At 44.0% G+C, this 18,912-nt stretch overlaps 2 protein-coding genes across 4 annotated transcripts; both read left to right on the top strand.

Moving 5' to 3' along the window:
* Window positions 1–3,906: 3,906 nt before the first annotated feature.
* Window positions 3,907–10,943, top strand: synpo2b (synaptopodin 2b). 3 transcript variants are annotated; one of them, XM_084465850.1, is made up of 3 exons: window positions 3,907–4,045; window positions 5,123–6,324; window positions 9,398–10,943. In XM_084465850.1, the coding sequence occupies exons 2-3, from the start codon at window positions 5,368–5,370 to the stop codon at window positions 9,830–9,832; spliced, it is 1,392 nt and encodes a 463-aa protein (XP_084321976.1). In that variant the 5' UTR covers window positions 3,907–4,045; window positions 5,123–5,367; the 3' UTR covers window positions 9,833–10,943. The 3 variants fall into 3 exon arrangements, with proteins under 3 accessions (XP_084321976.1, XP_084321975.1, XP_084321974.1); XM_084465849.1 differs by lacking the exon at window positions 9,398–10,943 and having other exon boundaries at window positions 3,907–4,041; window positions 5,123–8,441; XM_084465848.1 differs by lacking the exon at window positions 9,398–10,943 and having other exon boundaries at window positions 5,123–8,441.
* A 931-nt stretch (window positions 10,944–11,874) lies between these two features.
* Window positions 11,875–17,995, top strand: myoz2b (myozenin 2b). Its single transcript, XM_084465858.1, has 6 exons — window positions 11,875–11,986; window positions 13,057–13,172; window positions 14,369–14,532; window positions 15,283–15,379; window positions 15,901–16,063; window positions 16,884–17,995. The coding sequence occupies exons 2-6, from the start codon at window positions 13,091–13,093 to the stop codon at window positions 17,110–17,112; spliced, it is 735 nt and encodes a 244-aa protein (XP_084321984.1). The 5' UTR covers window positions 11,875–11,986; window positions 13,057–13,090; the 3' UTR covers window positions 17,113–17,995.
* Window positions 17,996–18,912: the final 917 nt, after the last annotated feature.

The raw sequence follows: 18,912 nt of genomic DNA, 5'->3' as shown, positions 1-18,912 counted from the left end.
GCAGCAGTTGTAATGGAAGCCTTCTGGGTCTTAAAGGTCAACAGAGCGGTTAGAGTATATCATTTTAGTATGCCTGGTATGCATACTAAGCATACTAAGATGCTTAGTATGCTTACTACGCATATTATGCAGTAGTAAGTATATGCTTACTACCCATATGCTTACTACGCATATTATGCGTAGTAAGCATATGTACTTGCTTACTACGCATAATATTCTTACTAGTATATGCTTACTACGCATATGGCCCCCCTCTGGCCACCCCTTTGGGACGCAGGTACGGTGTTGTGGAAATTCTCAAACAAAGAGAACAAGTTTGTTCGCTTTATTTGAGAATTTCAAATAAATACAATTTGAAAATTTCAAAGTTAAGTTTGAAAACAAAGTTGTCTTCGTTAAGTTTGTATTGCAATACAGGAGGAACACATTCAGGGCAAGATGACACAGGTGGCAATCAGTCACTACATGTCCCTTTGCTTTTGTATTGTCACCAGTCAATAGTTAACAGGCTGTCACTAGCTTTCTAGTAGTACTTGTGGTTAACTTCCAGGAGCGATGAGTATTTATGTGCACATAAATACTCTTGAGCGAGTCTAAAGCAATTCTTTATTTAAAGATGAACTACTCCATCAATATAATAACACATAATGTGAACACTTCCATTTTAAGAGACCATTTAACAGAAAGGGCAAAGGTAGAAGCCCTTGTTTTTGTCTCTGACATCCATGAGTGACCCTGGCCCTTACAAGGAGCGATGGGGCCCCTCTCAAAACAAGCCCAGCAGTTCCACCTGTAACCAGGGTCCCTTCTTCCAAAAGGCATCGGGCGATACGTGGCGCTGGAGGTACTAGAGACAGACTGACCGGACCAGCGCTGGTCCTCATACATCAACAGGACCAAGTACCGGATCTGGTGGAAAACCAAAGACTTGCCTTCTTCACTGCAAGGTGACACCTCCAGGAAGGTAAGATGGATGCCGTTTGTCTATATCCCCTTATAAGACTTTATGCTTAGAATCAAAGGGACTTTGATTCGACCTCTGCATCCTATTGGGTACACATTAACAATGTTCCCGCTTGAACACTGCAGTGGGACATTGAGACCTTGGTATACTAGGCACTTTTAGTGCAGATTGCATTTTTGTGCTTCGTGGTGACTTTTATTTACTATATTTTTTCATATGAGGAACGTCAATAGGTCTACTAAGATGGAAGATACACTATGCTGAAATTATAGTCAATTGATTTGATTATTGGACTGCTGTTAGTAACTGCAAATTAATGTTGGAATAAATGTGATGTGGTCTTGTCATAGCTTGTTACTTGATGAATTAGGGACAACAATAAGATTAAAATATATTAGTCATAGAGACAGAGAGGGGGGGAGAGAGAGAGAGAGAGAGAGAGAGTGTGATGGGGAAATCCATACGTTGTTTCCTTTTAGTAATCTAAAGCTGTGTTTCCTATTCCTTGTATTGTCTAGCCAACCTACCTTCCTCAGTGTCATCTAAATGTTAACCTTTATGTTTGGGGTAAACTGGTCACAAGGGAGAAGGCATCCCCTTATGCATTCTTCTGCTTCATGAGAACACAACTCTGTGCCTTGGGTAAACATTACCTGATTTGATTATTTACATCTGCATTGTGGGGAGGATGTGAAACTGTAATAATAGCTTAAATAGCTCTGTCTAACTGTATTCTGGACTCACTCTGCTGGAGAGGAGTCTAATGTATGCATACATTAAAATTGGTTAATTGTCTACAACTGTTGCGTGTTTTTTGCATTTAGAAGTCTCATCTGTCCTAGACGTAATATCTCTAGAGAAATTGTCACGACGAGAGAGAGAGAGAGAGAGAGAGAGAGAGAGAGAGAGAGAGAGAGAGAGAGAGAGAGAGAGAGAGAGAGAGAGAGAGAGAGAGAGAGAGAGAGAGAAACAGAGAGAGAGGTCATGCCCTTGACCAAAAAAAGCTCAGACTCCCAGTTTCCATAGCGATGAATCAAAACAGGCATCAGGTATTACCTGACTAGGAAGGGTAGGTTCCCCTCGGGGAAGTCCTCCCGGGCTTAGTGGACTCAAGTGTGAAGCCTCCAAAGATGAAGTCTCTTTTTTACAATAACTTTGAGTGCTTAGAGGAAGTGTAAAACTGTGCTTGTTTCACCAATCAACCAATCAATCAGGATACAGGGTATCCATTGTAAAACTTCTCATTCACAGCTTTGTGTCCCTGATCTGACCCAAAGGGACCCCCCTTATCACTACTCAATATCATATCCTTTAAACACGCTCAGAGGATTTTAACCTGACAACGGTTTGGCTCCACCATCTGGTACCAGGGCCTTATGGTTCAAAGAAAGCTTCAGGTGCAGTTCTGGTAGGAAACCAGTGGCCCTCGACTGTTTAGAACACACTATAGGCCTCACTGCTTTATTCACATTGAAATAGAATAATTGTGAGGAGCTTGTCATATCAACTGTAATTTCCAACAACGACGCTTCTCTTTAACACAGCAAGGTGCTCCTTGTGCCTGTTAAAAGACTTACCCCATTATGCACACATGCCTATAAAACAAATAAGAAAAAGAACAACTAAATACTCAATACATCTCATCTGGACTGAAGGTCGTCGTTTGATGTGCTACCGTCCTTAACATTCAGTTCTTTAAATGGAGATGTTTTGATGCTTCCAAAATCACAGCGGGTGATATATATACAGGAATGGTAAGGGCAGCAAAAGCTCAGTGTAAACAACAGCTCGAAAAGAAACACACATACACACACTCAGGCTCCCGGCGGTTTCGCTGGAGCCGGCTCTGGAGTGCGGACGTGAAGGCCGTTGCGCTGCCATGCAGGCATACCATTCCATTTAGAGTGATGGAGGTCCAGAGCCGACCGCTGAGCCCGGCCAGGCCTGCACTTCCAATTGGGGATCGGAATATCCTCATTGAATCCCATGCTCCACGCTTCTGAAATGTCTGCCATTTCTGCAATACCTGGACTGAGACACCGTGATGTTGATGGATTGATCTTTAAATTACAATATTGGTCGAATTGTGTTGATTTATAGCAGTAGGCCTATACATTGCTTAGTATGTTATGCTACATGCTTGGTGATCGTATGAAATTCATATTCTATGTTCTGGATCATATGGTGCAAATTATTTGGACAGACGTCAAAGGGATGCATCAGGGAAATAATTTGTTGAATTGCCAAAATGTTTGTATCTCGTCCAATCTCTCTTAAGCCCTGAAGCCTCCATCTTTCTCCTAATATAGGTTATTCAGGGGCCATCCAAGACCCTGAGGTCCTGCATCTACCGTTTAGAAGATGGAGCCGATCCCTGAAGACCGCCAGGACCACAACCTGGACCACTCGTCAGGGTCAGAAGGTTCTCTGGAGTCCTACGATGTAGATTACTATACCAGCAATGAGGAAAACTATCTCTCAGACCCAGAACCTACTCAACCCCTCCACTACCTCCCCGACACCTCACCGGACTGGTCCTGGGACCCGGACCAGCCCCGGTCTCTTCCAGAACCGGCCGGAGGAAGCCAGGAGGATGACGGTTCCTCTGGCGACGCCACGAGTGACCCACACCCGGGCGGGTCTCCGGGGCCCGCACCGGGCGTCACCCCAGGTGCCTCGTGGACGCCCAGCCTCGGCACCGTGGGGCCTCACCCCGGCTGTAGATCACCCACCCCCCACCTTCTCCACCCCCGCCTCACCCTCCTCCGGGTGCGGAGACATGACCTTGACCGAAGCCTTGGCCCCGGGGGAACCCCTGGTAGCCAGCAGCAGGTGGCCCCCTGCCAGACCCCTTCCCGAGGCGAGGGTCGGGGTGGGGGCCAGGGGGGTGGGGGCCCGAGGAGCAGGCGGGGGAGGCTGAGTCTTCAGAAGGAGAAGAAGGAGGAGGGTGCAGGGAAGCACCTCCTGCTCCTGTCTCCTCAGGAATCCGGTCCCAGGGTGCTGAGCCGGCAGAGCAGCGCAGTGCCGAGGTGCAGCGGACAGACCGGCGCAGACCTGACAGCCACAGGAGACGGCAGGCACGTAAGTAGCTGTCCCCTGACCCTCTCCCTCGCTCTCTCTCTCTAACGCTGGCTTCTCTCGTGGGTTGAAGACAAAGGGGCGAGCTGCTCCTAGACGCTTAGCATTTGCCTGTTAAAATGTTTAAATCGTACAACCTTCAATTGAATTTTTTTCGTGATGAAATCACATGCATGTGTCAATGTGTGGAGCATCACATGCATTTATTTAGAGTTACAAAGTAATATTTATGCTAAGTGCTTTCATATTTGACTGTGCAAGTTATTTAAAGTATGCAGCTTGCACAAACCTATAAACCATTTGACGCTACGTTATTACCAAAAAAAGTGAACTAAGAAATACGGCGAGTGGGTCAGGAGGCGTTAGAACTTTTAATCCCCCCTGTGGGACTCCATGGCAGGGTTAATTCTCCCTGGGGTGTGCTGGTGAGAACACGGACCAGAATAACACAGCCAGCCACCCATGATGAGCCAAGCAGAAAAGCGTTTGACAGACACGGCCATGTGTTGGCCCTGTCACACGATCCCTCTCCGGGCCGTGGAGCTGGGCTGGCCCTGGAACGTCAGCCAGCCCCGTCCTGCCTCCCGGAGCCCCCTGCCGGCCCGCTGTAACCCAATATGGGGCTTTTATTAGTGGCCTTGCATCAGCGGGAACACATAAATACAGAAATGCAATCGTCTATTATTAGTGTTCTCGGTGAAGCAAGAACATGAAGGCAGTATTTGTATATGTTGTTGTGATTATTAGTTCTTTTTATGATCATTATCATGATCACTGCTGTTATTATAGTTTTTCTTATGATTACTGATGTTATTATTATAATTATTTATTTTTGCTAATAAATATCAATATTGAAAATAATATTCTGCATAATATTATAGAAGTGTTGTATGCTATTGTAACTATTCTAATGGTTATTCTTATATATTCAATTAATTACCTATTGCTATTGTTTCTACAGGGTATTATTATGGTTATGAGGGTTTGATAATATATATTATATATAGATAATATTACATAATATTTTATAATATATTTTCTAAGAGTTCCCTCCTCTCTCTCTCTCTCTCTCTCTCTTAGGGCCGAGCCACATTGAGAGTGAATCAGAAAGACGTGAAGGAGACCAAATCTAAATGCAAACGCCTCGCCCTCCTCCTCACTGGTGCTCCAAACCCTCAGGGTCAGAAGGTACACGCAGGTCAGCTACAGGACCGCTTGGAGCGACTTGGACCCTGAGGACCAGGTAGAGGGAGATCCAGGTTGTGTAACTGCCAGCGATTCAGAGCAGGAGGAGGACTATTCTCGTACGGGGAAACGGTGAAGACATGGAGGGACTGTCCGGCACCGAGGGTAAAGGGGTCATGATGTTCGCCCGGCGGCGCCAGAGGCTGGAAGAGATGGCTCTGGAGCAGGAGGAGGAGCTGAGGAACAGAGCTCCACCGCCGGAGGAACCAGACCCACCGATCCATCAGCAAACGGAGGAAACGTACATGAAGTCTGCTCACCAAGCCCCGCAGCAGGTCTATGTGGATACAAGTCCCCAGCTAACTCCACAGCAACAGGAAAATATTAAACTGATGACGAACCAGATCCCTGAGCCAAAGCCTTTGGTGCCCAACCGAACGGCCAAGCCCTTCGGGTTTATAAATAGTAGAGGGGCTACCAAGCCGTCAAGCGTTAATGCCCCTGTGGCAAAGAAACATGAACTGAAATTCAAGGTACCGGTGCCTGTCAACACCAGCGCACAGGTGTGGTCCCCCACCGGGGACATCATAGCCTCCAGGGATGAACGCATATCAGTTCCGGCCAAAAACGCGAGCAACCTACCTGGGTCTAATCGGAGAGTTGCTGGTAAACAAGTGTCGTCGGACCATCAGCTGCAGAACCGGGGAGACAGGAAGTCCTACATTGAACCAGAGGAAGATTTCTTCAGTCTGGGCGCTGAGGCATGTAACTTCATGCAACCGATGTCAGTGAAACTGAAGATCCCCCCTCCGGTGGCGCCCAAGCCCGCCGTCAACCAGAACCGCCAACCCTGGTTGAGCCCCCCCCCAGAGCCCTTCAACCCACCGAGAAGTCCAGTGTCGCCATCTTTCGCCAACGCCGCAGGGCCTCAAGGCCAGTCTTATGCACCACAGCAGGACTGGTCCCAGCCTCGACCTACTCCCAACAGTGCTCCATTTCAGACCACCGCTAATGCCTGGGCACCAGTGGGTCTATCTGCACAGCATCAACCCCAACCCAACAGGAATAGCTGGAGTGGTCCGCCGACACAGCCTCCTGTGAGTATTAAGGCTGTCAGTCCAGCAGCTAGCCCAGCTTACCCGCTCTCATCGTCTTCATGGAATAAGCCCAACAATGTTGCTAACTCTACTGCCTCTTGTCCACCACAACAAAGGCAGCCACCGAAGGGGGCAGGCCCTACTCCCAAGGCTCAGAGTCTAGGCAGGGCTGCTCAGAGTCAGAAGGCCGATGGACAACCTATGACGGGAAAAGGTGCAGAGCTGTTCGCTAGGAGGCAGACCCGAATGGAGAAGTTTGTGGTGGACGGCGAAACGGTGCAAGCGAACCGAGCCAGATCGACCTCCCCCGCCCCCTCTCTGCCCAACTCCTGGAGGTATTCCTCTAATGTCCGCGCCCCGCCGCCCCTATCCTACAACCCCATCCTCGCTCCTTTCTACCCCCCTGCAGCCACAAAGCAACCTCGGTCAACAAGTCCGAATATCAAAGCCAAGACCAAGGACAAGCCTAAACCCAAAAAACACCTTAGCAGCTTAGAGGTGATGCAGCATCAGCCCTATCAGTTGGACTCCTCACTCTTCAGATACGAAGCAGTCTCTGAGGCACAGAGTCATAGCCCAACACCATCACCAGCACCTGAGATTACCCCAATGCCTAGACCTCGAAAACCCAGATCTGCCCCTTCTCACTCTCTTAGAAATAAATCTGGTGCCACCGGCCAAATGAAGCCCAATGCCCCTTCTTGTTCTCCATCAGAAATGGTAAGTTCCCCAAACCCTCCTAAGCTCCAGCACACTTCTTCAGCTGAGCCTTGCTCGCCTGTCAAACAGCCAGATGCCAAGCCCACGGCCACATCTGCTGCCCCCCAGCAGAAACACGCCAAGCCGGCTCCAAGCAGCCAATCCCTGAGCACACCCAATCAGCAAGCTGCTGTCGCTTCTTGCTTAGCCCTTTTCTCTCCTGCGTCGCTCATCGCTCGAGGAGCGCGACAAATGGCTCCCAAGCCGACCTTTTCTGCCAAGAAGCCAGGGATAGCGGTTAACAAGCAGTGGCGGACAGTTGCTGTTCAACTGTAGTCTCGATACGTTGTGTTGTTCTGTGCCAATATGGCAAAAAAAAACCTTTAGCTAAACATTCTACGTTTGCACCTTAATGACATGCATCTCAGATTTTAAATGTCTGTTTTTCAGGGAAACAGATTTAGTTTTAGCTTCGCCAAAATGTTATGCTACTCCTAAACACTGTTAAAAAGAAAGAAAGAAAGGAGGAGTTGTCTCTTGTGGAGTTTGGACATTGTAGTGCTTTACCTAATGCTACTACTCAGCCAAACCAAGTGGTGTAGGGGGGTTAGGGTTATCATCAGGAATAAATATGAAGAAGATGAATTTGCTTCGTCAGCAAACTCTAACTTGAGTTCTGCGTCGGAGCTGCTCAAAATAAATAAGGCTTGCATATGGCTTAGCACTCTCAGGATGGGCTCATGTGCACGCAATACATGTGCCCTAGCGATCTGTACCATATTTTAGATTTTGTTTCAACATAAATGACATCTAAATTAGACAAATGTTGCCTCAAAGTAATAGTCCAGGGCCATAAAGGTAAGCCTTCCGAACATCCATTATAGCTGTGAGTAGGACTTCTTGGCTCCAGGATTAGATCAAATGAAACCGATAATCCATGCTATCATTCATGATCATAGTTATACTGTAAATCAATTACTGTGATGGGGAATGTGTACGCACTTCTTTTGGGGATGCATATGATTGCAATTCTTCAGTCTCATTCCAAACTTGAATGGTGCAATCAAAGCTTAAAGCGTTGTATGATCAATATTATTATTATTATTATTATTATAGTATACTCATAGTTATTTTGTGATCACCAACCCTAACAACTTTAACTGTTGATATGTGGATTTTTATGTCATGGTCGTTTTAGTCGTACAACTGTAAGTGTACGAAACCGCAGATTTGTCATCAATAGCCTTGATGGTAAACTTGAGCTCATTTGCACTGCTATTGAGTGACATCACAGTTGTAAAATCTATTTTCCAAATCTTAGACCCTCTGTCTCATTTCTCCCTATTTATATCTTTCTGCCATCATCATTTTCTGCACTTCTTGTTCTGCACAAGCTATTAAAATCTCTTTGGCCTCTGTCGGTGTGTTTTCTGTGTCTTTTAAAGCTTTCCTTTCATGCGTCTCCTTTCCACCTGCACTGCTTGGTTCTCTGAATTCATTTGTATTTCTGCAGTTTATTCTTGCTGTCTTGCCGTTAAGTTAGCAACAGTTTTCACATCTTCCAGTGACATACGTTACATAGGTCTACAGATGGAAACTTTCTTCAGTTTCTTAGTAACAGAAATTGGAACCGAGGGTATAAATATCGTTGCTTTGGCTGACATTATCTCTCACCCTGTTGGATGCTGTCATGGTTTGTGACTTCACTCCTCAGCAAGTCAATCAGGTCACGAACGGTGGAATTATCATGTGGAGCTTGGAACTACAAAGAAGTGTTGAAATAATATATGTTAACTGAAAAGGGAATTTATACTTATTGTCTATTCTATAAGATGAATAGACCTAATATTGGCCGCAGGATCCAGAGGCTGAAGGTTCTGGGTTCGATCCCTGATGTCCACAATTTATCCTTCTTCATCCTTGAGCAAGATGTCTTAATGACATGTATCTAAATGAAATGTAGCTTGCTTTGGATAAAAACATTTGGTAAATATATAGTTCCAAACACATTCATTCCTTTTTTAAATGTGTATAAATATTCAACTTCAAGTTTTTCCAACCTTGAAAAGTAAGTCAACATCTCTCACATTACTCTCACATTTTCTACATGTTTTAAAAATGCTCCACATCCGATCTTGGACATTTTGTAAGATGACATACCATCATGTAAAGTAAATTATCAGAACTTGAGAAACCAACTGATATAGCTTAGAACAAGAGACCTGACACCTAGTTCATTTTATGGTAGTTTCACAGAGCCATCTTCAAGAGTGTAGCTACCCTGCCACCCGTCAACAGGCCAGACGGTGGCAGCAAAGCCTGCCACACAAACCGCCGCCACCAAACATCCACCTTTGTTTATTTTAATCTCCAGGCATATGGCCGGAGCTACTCCATGACGCTCCCCGCCCGACTGCGGCCCCTCCACTCACCAACGACACCGCCCTTCTTTGGGGGGCCGCCCTGGTTCCAGGCCTCTCTCAGACTGCCTCCGCAGAGGCAGGCCTCCTGGCAGGACGGGCCCTCCAAGGCCCCTACGCCCTGGGAGGCGGCGTGCCGGAGCCCCCTTGGCTCCGTGGACGAGGCCTTCAACTTCCAGAGCATCCCGGCCTCCGTGGCCCCCGGCCGCCGCTCTCTGCCTGAGCCCCCGGCCGACTGGACCCACCGGGTGGCCCTGGAGGTCCCCAGGGGGGCCTACTGCCACCCACGGCCCGCGGCCCACGCCCCTCCCACCCACTGCGGCCCCCCCTTCAGACGTCGCCTCTCGGGCGGAGGCCGAATCTTTCTGGGCTTCATGGCGTCCCACTGATTCCAGGGGGCATTGACCCCTGATGTCCTTATATATTATATATTCCTTATGTCTTATACACTTTAAAGATGAGGTCACAACACAATATTAATTCTACATGAGACACCAGCCCTTTGCTTAACACAGACAGAGTAGCAACAATATATTGGTCACCAAGGAGTGTGCTTTAGGGAAACAGATCGTCAATCCTCTTTTGACGTGTTTAGAAATGTTTGCATGCAGCATGAACAACTTGACCTGCGCCCCTGTGGTCGTCAAAGTGGGAGCAGACTTAGAACGGTGTTATTTTTGATCATTGATAACATGCAGTTATCCAGGAACGGAATCCACAAAGGAATCTGAACTGCTGGTTTTCTTACTTCAGTTAGAAATCCATGGAGTAGCAATGTTTCAAAGCGATGGCAGAGTAAGTAGAGTGCATTTATAGGAATGTGTTACAGATGTTGAGAGGAAAAAGTAAAAAGCGAATAAACCTTTGTAGACTACAAGGTCCTTGTAGTCTATTAATTGATTATACATCAGTTAATATGATTGTATTAATATATACATATTAATACAATCATATTAACTGATGTTATATTAAGGTTGTAACACAGAGGTTGTATTTCAAATGTCAAACATCTGTAAGTCAAAATGAATCAGTACTTTAATCTGAATAGATTGTGAGACTATATGGAAACATTTATAAAACATATATATCATTAAGGTATTTCTGTGTGTCACATTTGTTATTAGGAGGATGAACTTTGCACATGTAACTAATGGTGGTCTATGTAGAGACACTGTGTGACACTGAATTCACAGCACAGAACTATGGCTCCCTGGTTTAGGTTCTCAAATAGACCTCACACACGGTGCACAGGGTAATGGTTTAATCTCACACACCAGAATGTAATGTCACACTTTTAGTACACAGTGAAGTTTTTGAAGGTTTTGAAAGGTTTTAAAAAAGGTGGCAGACGCGATGCAGCACCACACTGTGTTGCTGTCTTGTACTTCATCATATGTTATGATGAATAACAGTATTTTGCCGTGAGCATTACAACATCCATTATGTTATTTGCAAGTACTATGGAATGTACGTAATGAGAGTTGGTGTATTCGAATTGGATCTAGTACACACTAGTAGGGCACAGGGTTTTAACACCAATAAAACATTGTTTTATTTGACCTTGACTAAAGAGTGTGTTTTTACCTGGATCATCAGGATATCCTCCCCAATGACAACAATCTTCCTGTAGTCATCCTTGAGCAAGATGACAAACCTCTACCTTTTCCATAACGACCTGTCTCTGTACTGTCTCACCCCTACCTGCTCCTTAATGATCTGTCTCTGTACTGTCTCACCCCTACCTGCTCCATAATGATCTGTCTCTGTACCGTCTCACCCCTACCTCCTCCTTAATGACCTGTCTCTGTACTGTCTCACCCCTACCTTCTCCTTAACGACCTGTCTCTGTACTGTCTAACCCCTACCTGCTCCTTAATGACCTGTCTCTGTACTGTCGCACCCCTACCTGCTCCTTAATGACTTGTCTCTGTACTGTCTCACCTCTACCTGCTCCCTAATGAACTGTCTCTGTACTGTCTCACCTCTACCTGCTCCTTAATGACCTGTCTCTGTACTGTCTAACCCCTACCTGCTCCTTAATGACCTGTCTATGTGCTGTCTAACACCTACCTGCTCCTTAATGAAATGGATCTAAAGTAAATCACTTTAACCTTTGACTGGGTGCTGAACACTTGGCCTTGGATCAAACTGTTAAACGATTTCTAAACTACTTATTCTAAACGACTTGTGCTCAGTGACTAAACTGTAGTAAATAGCAGAAAGCAAGTCTCCCAAAGAGTACCATGGTGCAGAGGCATTACTATTATTCCTGCTCTGCCCCCCCCCCCCCCCCCCCCCCCACCCCCTGGTAACTATACTTGTCCCGCGGCGTTTGTGAGTGGTTTTGAGTGTTTGGCAGTTTAAATTTAGCCTATTGATGTAAGCTGCATTCCAGTGACAACAGACACAGAGACACCCACGGCCGCTTGCCTTCAGTCTCCCCCAGTGTGAAGATCAGGGAAGATCACGGTACCTATGGTGACCCCTGAGTCCTACCATCTCTCCTCCAGGACCTAGGCAGCACCCCAGGGACTCCCTCACAGGTATGTGGGCCTTTGGAAGAATGCTTGGTGAATGTGTGTGATTTGGGTATTTTTTGGTCAGGTTTTGAAAACTTTCGCTGATCTATAAACTGGAGTATCAATACGTCGTTCAGCTGTTGATTATTAAGGACGATAGACGCATATGTTTAAATTAATATTGATTTTTTTTATGTTTAGTTATTAACACAAGGAGTTTTAATCCCAGAAAGGTTTCATGTTTTAATGGACTAAATATAAACGCTTAAATCCCTGTTTGGCATCACGTTGCAAGGTCATGAGATTGGATGACAGATCACTGTATGATTCAATTTAATTGTCCCATATAAAAATATACACATTTATGTGAATTAAATGAATTGATCGCAAGTTTGGCAGATGTTACAATAACAAATAGGTAACATACACTGCTATATTTTTTAACGGGTTCTGGATTTTAACAAGATTACGTTATTAATAGCAATCTCTACAGTATGCATGGTTTGAAGTCAAATGCAATACCGGTGATTTATTTTGTCAAGCTAAATAGCTCTAATGCATAGTAAGTGTAGGACTAATTAGTACATTATTATTGAAACTATTTTAATAAGTTATAAATACATACACAATGTATCATCATACAGGTATCCTTTTAATTATCTTGAAGAGAAAGACTATGGATATTAGAAACAAGATGGCCTATTTATTTAGTATATTTTATGCTTGGAAACGCTATTAAATCTTTCCTTAACTGGAAACTGAAGAGAGTTCTTGTGAGGAGTGACTTGTGTTGGATTACATAACCAGACCATGAAAGCGAGACAGACAGGGATCCATTTATTCACTTCATATAATCCCTCAAATCCCCAGGAGGCTATATAGGCTCAAGGCCTGCATTAAAGCTTCTTCAATTACCACCATTTTCTGTAACATTAATTTAACCTATAATACTTGAGCCACAATTCAATCCCTTGCGGACATAAACACATATCCTAAGTAGTGTATATTTTGATTTAATGCACTCCAAAAGGTCCGTTTTTATTCATTTTGGTAGAGCAGCAACAACAGCCAGCTGTGTTCTGTGTTTCCTCCAGCGCTCTCTGTCAGGGCCTTCCCCCTGAAGCCACCATGTCTCAGTTCTGCACCATGCCGGCAGGCGAGAGGAAGAGCCATGCAGCCGCTATCTGCCGAGAGGTCCATGGGACCAACGGTAGGATTAAAGGGTCTGCCTGGCCGCAGACGAAGTAGACGCACTGAAACACAATGGCGCACAGAGCGGTTGTTTTATCTTCAGTTGACAGTTATGTCAGGAGCTTTTCTCCTGCGAGGCCATAAATAATCTAATGGGATAGTTTAACTACCTATCCTTTTGTCGTTGTCCTTTTTGGAGGGGCTATTTCGGGTGGGTAGGTTTAGGGAGGAGGGTAGAGGAGGGGGTGGGTAGGGGACTGTGGACCAACTGGGGGGTGGTTGTTTGGCTAGGCTAACGGTCCTCGACAGCTGTGGTGCATTCCCTGTACAGTGGGAGCGAGAGCATCCTGTTCGTGCTACGCAGGGTCTCAAGTGCAATGACGGACGCTTTTCCACTGCTGGGTTCAATAGGAAATTTTAGGGATGTCAAGTCCATGGGGTCATGTCCACCGATACACTGGCTGACGGCTGGACAGTGAGCTGGACTGCTTTTTTCAAGCAGTGCCTATTTAGCAGGGCCTATTTTTAATGTAAGTTTTATTTTGATCAATGATAAATACAAACACAATGTATCATCAAACAGGCATCCTTTTAATTATCTCGAAGAGAAAGACCACGGATATGAGACGGGATGGCCTATTTATTTAGTATATTTTATATTTGGAAACGCTATTAAATCTTTCCTTTACTGGAAACTGAAGAGAGTTCTTATGAGGAGTGAACTGGACTATTTTTTTCAAGCAGTAGGGCCTATTTTTAATGTAAGTTGTATTTTGATCAATGATAAATACATATACAATGTTTATTTGGTGTTCCAAGGTATTCCATACACTCTGTTCTGATCAAATATAGAAACAAACCGATGCACAAACGGAAAGGTGATCTATTTTTAGATAATAATTTATTCTGGAATGATTACCGGCTTGCATGTCATCCATAATTCACAGTCTCAGTGACAGTTCAGATGACAAGAACAGCACATAAACCAGGGAGTGCTACAGTGAGCGCACAAAATAATATGGGCAGGATACTGGTCAGGGCGATGGAGTTGAAATGGGTGGAGATTTTTGGGTTTGAACCCACATGTCCGCAGTCGACCTGTAGCCATCAGTGAGCAAGACTCATGACATGTTGTGGAATCAATGCACTCTGAGACCTTTTGGAGGAAAGTGTGTGAATATGAGCAGTACACGGTGCTTGTTTGTGCTCCTGGAGGCATGGCCATCGACCTGGGGAAGAAGCTGAGCACCCCGCAGGACATCATGCTGGAGGAGCTGTCGCTGATGTCCAACCGTGGCTCACGGCTCTTCAAGATGCGCCAGCGCCGCTCTGACAAGTACACGTTCGAGAGCATCCAGAACGAGGCCAACATGTTCCATGTGAGTAAAGCCCTGGTGATACGTTTACCAATAATAACTCAAACATAAATAATAATAATAATATCTCAGAAACTATAATGACAACAAACAGCTTTCCAAATTTCCCATCTGGTATTAATACAGTATATCTGATCTTAACAATAATAATAATTATATTATAGTTGATCATAACAACAATATCTATATCATTGGATTAAAATTAATGAATAACCCCTTCATTGATATAGTACCCTTCAATGCAGGTCACAATATGCTTGATAATACAAGTCGGATGTAACAAGGATAAAATCAGCACAGTATATGACGTGAATGACATTAACACAAAATGATGGGATGAGCCTAATTTGACATCAATGAATTCAGGTGAAAGAAGAAACTGTCTAACCGAAGGACTTCACCATCCTCTGTAGACAAACTTGAATGTGATGGTGTGAGTGTGAGGTGGGTGGCTGCTAGGCATTAGAGATGTTTATCTGAAACCTTCAGCACACACAGGAGCGTTAGAAGGCATTAGGCTGAGTGGTCCTCAGGTATGTCGTTACACAGGCACTCCTATCGCTGTGTTTTATGTACGCGTGTTTGAGCACGTGCACACCAGACAGCCGTACATCCGTCCTCTTGTGTTTGGCGTGTGCACTCTCCTGTGTCTATACTTGAGTGCACGTGAGTTGAATACAAATAAAAAAAGGAAAAACATGTCTATTTGCAAGTAGTTATGCCCTGTCGCATGGTTCATTGTCTCTTCCGCAGAATGACCCTTTAACTCAGAATGCTGAAATCAATGTAGATGGAGAACACACGTCTTTCACTACCGAAGATGCTGCTAATGCCAATAGCATTGCAACAGGTAATTACAAAGACAATGACAAATGGGAATGTGTGTTGTATCATCTGGTTTTATAAACCTCCAATTGGGTGGGTCAGTAACCCATATGATTAGCCTGATGCATGTGTTTTTTGTATGTATTTTCTGAGAAAAATACAGCATGTTGCGTTTCAGAGGATTGTGCAACTAGTCTGACTGAAACAGAGTAGGGATTGTACCGTTGACTGCACTAACATTTGTTTCCTGTAAACGGCTGCTGGAGAGTGGAGTTCGCCCTGTGTGTAATCCGATACGACCCTGACTGCAAGGTGTATTCCCCCTTCAATTTAATGAAGTGCTTTTTACGCACTTTGCCAGCATGCACTATTTTAAGACTGTGAACAGGCACGGCCGACACATGACTGCGTTGCCTAGGTGACATGCAGCAGTTCATCATTCTAAAAGCACATCTTAAATATGCCATGAGGTCCGTTTTTTCTTTGGAGCCACATGAGGAAGTCATGCTAAAAAATGATGACTTTTTGTGTGAATTTCTTTGGAAGACCCAGCGGCAGAGGACTGTGGCACCAAGGGCGTGTCCAAATGTTATTACTCGCCGTGGGAACAGGCTATCATCCATGACCCTGACCTGGCCGAGACCCTCAACATGAAGATGCCGGTGCTCGGGCCCAGAGCTGATCTCATTGACTACAAGAGCTTTAACCGGTAAGAGTACAGTATATAGAATATAGTATATAGATAAGAGTAGAGTATATAGAATATAGTATATAGATAAGAGTAGAGTATAAAGTCTATAGTCTATAGTATATAGATAAGAGTAGAGTATATATGATATAGTATATAGTAGAGAATATAGTATATAGTATATAGATAAGAGTAGAGTATATAGTCAATAGTCTATAGTCTATAGATAAGAGTAGAGTATATAGTATATACTGTAGTATATAGATAAGAGTAGAGTATATAGAATATAGTATATAGTAGAGAATATAGTATATAGTATATAGATAAGAGTATATAGTATATAGTATATAGATAAGAGTATAGTATATAGTATATAGAAGAGTATAGTATCTAGTATGGTATATAGTACAGGTAAGAGTATAGTATATAGTATAAGTAAGAGTTGAGTATAAATTACAGGTAAGAGTGTAGTATAATAGTATAGTAAATAGTATAGGTAAGAGTGTAGTATATAGTATAGGTAAGAGTATAGTAAATAGTATAGGTAAGAGTATAGTATATGGGTAAGAGTATAGTAAATAGTATAGGTAAGAGTATAGTATATGGGTATAGTAAATAGTATAGGTAAGAGTATTCTGAGTGTTCTCAGCGTAGACAGGAGCAGGATACTCTAGCGGCGGTTTGGGTGTTAACCTCTCGACTCCCAATGGAAAGGTTCTGGGTTCTAACTCCAGTGCTTCCGTCTGCCTGAAGCAACACGCCCACCCACCTGCTCCTAATAACACCTATCTGAGAACAAGCGTCTGCTAAACGGGAGCACGGTGTGTGTTTGCATCCCCAGGGTGGCCACCCCGTTCGGGGGTTTTGAGCGTGCGCCCAAGGGGATCCGCTTCAAGCTCCCGGAGGTGGACCTGAACCCGCCCAGCTACCCCGAGCTGCAGCAGCCCGAGGCCCTACGACCCACCTTCAACAGGACGGCCCAGGGCTGGATCTCTGACGGGACCGGGCCCTTCATCTCCCACTGCCCCGCCGTGGAGCCCGAGGGGATCCCAGAGTCTGAGGACCTCTAGAGGAGGCCTTCTGGGCCCCCTAGCAGGGCCGTGGCCACGGAGAGGCCTGGGAAGGCTGCACAAAAATAAAATGAAATAAAAAAGTATTCATGATGTGGCCCACCAACTAAATTAGTCCTGACACGCCTCTCTCTAACACCGGAACCATCGTCTCCATGTGGGCCTTATTTACCTGGCCGCCATCTTGGTTCTCAACGGTAAGCTGGTTAGGGGAACTGAATGTGGATTTCAGTTCCCCCACCCAGGAGAATCCATTTGGAACCAAGATGGCCGCTAGGTGGGTACGGACCATTCTAACTTTTTGATGCTGTGGCTGTTTGGTGCCTAACACAATGGCTGGTCTTTGTAATTTTTTCCATAAGCTTGGCTTTAGCTTGTAATGCTATGTTTGACCCTAGTTGAATTGAGTGAACTAGGTCATGTATTATCAAACTATGGGGAAAGAACTTTAAAATGTTGGGCTTATCCGAACATTTCTTATATGTTCAACTGTTATTTGTTCATCTGTGATAGGACTGGAAAAAGAGAAAACTAAAAATGTATTTGTGATGTTTGAATCCTGAAAACAATGTTCAAAATGTTTTGTGCTTCAGTTAGGACTGCTTGTGTTGCTGAGATGTTTTAATTTTAGACTTCTTGCGTGTTGAACATTGCCACCAAGTCAAGTTGATGAGTAATTGAATCACACAGTACAGTGATGGCTTCTCAGCACCCCCTTCCTAGCATGAACATCCGGACCCTTTAATGAAGGAATGTAATGTAAATAGCAACATGCACTATATGAACACACATGCCCACCCAAAACAGATGAAGAAATGCTGCATATGTTCACATGAAATGAATGTAAATAAAAATCAGATTTTATGTTGACATACCAATAATAAAATCCACATCAAATAGAAAATCGCTCAGAGGTTATTACACCCATTTGAATAAATACAACAATTATAGCATACCAAGCCTTAGTTAAAGTCAAGAACAAATGGAATATTGTCCTGGAAATCTTGAATGAAGGACAAAAAGGTTAGTAGGACACCTGTTATCCAACTGACGATATGGTTTGAGGCAGCCTGAAGTCTTATCAACCCCCACAAAAAGAACCATGATGCAGGCCTTCAAATGCCTACAACAAGGAAAAGAAATGCTCCAGTGGAAAAGTAACGCAGAACTGCTTGAAAAATCCAGATTTTAGGAAATTAGCCCTTAGCGACCGATGTAAACTGTAATCTTTAAATAAGATTACTGAACACATATTGCATGGTAGAGACCCATAATATTAGTATAATATTACTTGGGCTTCTTACTTTTTTAGCATACTTAAGTAGATGATAAAGGTTTGAGCAAAGAATATACCCTTTTGAGATTCTGAGAAGGATGTTGAATCTGAAAAATCTGAAAAATGTTTAATAAGATACAAAAACAAATATAAAACATTATATCATACGCAGTGTGTCACGAAACTGGGCTCCATTTTGATTTTGAGTCCATGAATACAATTAGTAAAATACGTTTTATAACTACTTTACTTTCATACATGGCCTGAATTAGGCTATTGTTTAATGTAATATTTTAATGTATACTATTTTCATTAGAATTATATTCCATTAAAGCTACTGTAAATCAGTTAGTCAGTCTGACTCACGTACATATTGCAATATTAGGCATTTTTTGTCTGATAACACCCTCCTACAGGAACTCAAATCAATTGCAATTAAGCAGGTAAATCCTGCACCTGTGAGGGTCCACTCTCTGTGTTGAACAGACCTAATTATACAAATAACTTAAATAATATATAATACA

This window comes from Micromesistius poutassou, assembly GCF_964030765.1.
Source record: "Micromesistius poutassou genome assembly, chromosome: 3".
NCBI classification, from domain to species: domain Eukaryota; kingdom Metazoa; phylum Chordata; class Actinopteri; order Gadiformes; family Gadidae; genus Micromesistius; species Micromesistius poutassou.
The sequence above is the reverse complement of the archived record's forward strand: the minus strand, read 5'-3'. Positions and strand labels throughout refer to the sequence as shown.